The sequence below is a fragment of the Seriola lalandi genome, unplaced genomic scaffold (assembly GCF_002814215.2).
Source record: "Seriola lalandi dorsalis isolate HSWRI2012SDOR001 ecotype SW California unplaced genomic scaffold, Sedor1 jcf7180002054912, whole genome shotgun sequence".
In the NCBI taxonomy this organism is placed as follows: Eukaryota; Metazoa; Chordata; class Actinopteri; order Carangiformes; family Carangidae; genus Seriola; species Seriola lalandi.
Genome location: NW_019525464.1, coordinates 389228 through 390928, shown reverse-complemented (window position 1 = coordinate 390928; position 1701 = coordinate 389228). Strand labels below are relative to the sequence as shown.

The window sequence follows — 1701 nt, the reverse complement described above, 5'->3', positions numbered from 1 at the left end:
GAGGAGGAGGGGGTCTGGAAATGGGTGGATGGAACTCCACTGAACCTGACGTGAGACTGTTTTTACTTTATTGACACAAGTAATGTAAACAAACAAAAAGGGTACAAGATGATCTGGATCGACAGTTACAACATGTGACAAACAAAATTTCTATTTACTTTATTTTTACTTTAATCAGGAGAATGAGATCTATTCTTCATGAGAGACCTGAGAACAAAAAAAACATTCGTAATCAGACAAACACAGCCGGCAAACAGAAATAACACACGACTAATAAAAACAACAGTGTCTGTTTGCACCTGGGTGAAAATAGTCATGCGGCAGCTATTCAGCTATTTACACCTGTATGGATCCCAATAAAAATCAGTTTGGAGTTTATTTATTTAAAAACAAGGGACAGTGCATATTTATGAACATATACATGTAAATATGCCAGATTATAGCCAAGCGGCTAATTTCCATCTGCAGTCCCTTTGGCAGGTTGATGTTAACAACGTGAAATAATAAAATCAATAAACAACAGTATATACAATATACAAACAATATTTTCCCAGTTTAAACGCTCATGTTTTTTTAATATCTGACAGTGATGGTACGTTTTCGTTTTTTTTGTCTAATACTTTCAAAGCTTGTTTATAGACTGTTTCAATTGGCTTTAGTGTTGTCTTACTAGCCGACACCCAGCTTGTTACGCAATAGGACAGGTGTGACATAATCATACTGTCAAAATACATTTTAACTGCCTCAGGGGTTAGGTTATTTCTAATAAACCTGAACTTGGACAAGTTAAACTTAATTCTATTCACAGTGTTTTTTATCTGTCGTTTAAAAAGAAGATGCGAGTCAAGAGTAACTCCTAAGTATTTAAACTGTTGTACCACCTCGATTGTTTTACCATGTACTAAAACTTTAGGATCGCTGTCAGAATTTGCTCTCTTTGAGAAGTACATACATACAGTTTTGGATATGATCAAGTACAGTTGGGATTTCTCAAGCCAATTGTACACATTTGTCAAAGCATCCGTCAGTTCTTGTGCAGCATATATTTTATCGTTTGCATGGACATACAGAACAGCATCATCGGCATACATTTGGCAGGTGACATGCGAAGGACAAGAGCTTGGCAGATCATTTATAAACAAACTGAAAAGCAATGGACCTAGGACCGACCCCTGCGGTACCCCTAGATTGTTGTTACGTGAAGGTGACTTCATGTTCTGTATCCAACACACTGAGATCTTGCAGATATGTATGATTCAATCCATTTCAGAGTTAAACGTCTGTGAGGTTTGCCTGTACGAGATGAACAGTGCCATGATGCTCTTGTTCCCTGACCTCCCAGGTACTGGGCAGAAAAGCAGCCTGATAATGGTGGTGGAGACCCAAAGTTTGGTGAGGAGGACTGCGCACATCTCGGACATGATGGGAGCGCACATTGGAATGATATGCCGTGTGGTTCTGTCTTGCGGTGGATCTGTGAAGAAATGGCATGACACTGTCAAAAAAAGTTTTAAAGTGTGAGCTTTGATAATGCAAAGCTTTTTTAGTGAAGACTGCTCTTGTATGTTTGTTAAAAACGTAGCTCTGCGTATGTGTTTGACTCTGCTGAAGACTATACTTTATATATTCCAATGTCACACTTTTCACTTTCTAACATTGCAGCTTTAGGATAATAAAGAATAACAAAAAGAAAATATACAT

The 1701-nt window shown here is 37.9% G+C and overlaps 1 protein-coding gene across 1 annotated transcript in view; it reads left to right on the top strand.

The window, feature by feature from the left end:
• LOC147817711 (uncharacterized) overlaps positions 1-1687 on the top strand; it is a 3521-nt gene extending 1834 nt beyond the window's left edge. Inside the window, exons 4-5 of the mRNA XM_087169751.1 lie at positions 4-50; positions 1343-1687. Coding sequence (XP_087025877.1) covers positions 4-50; positions 1343-1493 — 198 coding nt within the window. The 3' untranslated portion in view covers positions 1494-1687. The remainder of the gene's footprint in view (positions 1-3; positions 51-1342) is intronic.
• Positions 1688-1701: the final 14 nt, after the last annotated feature.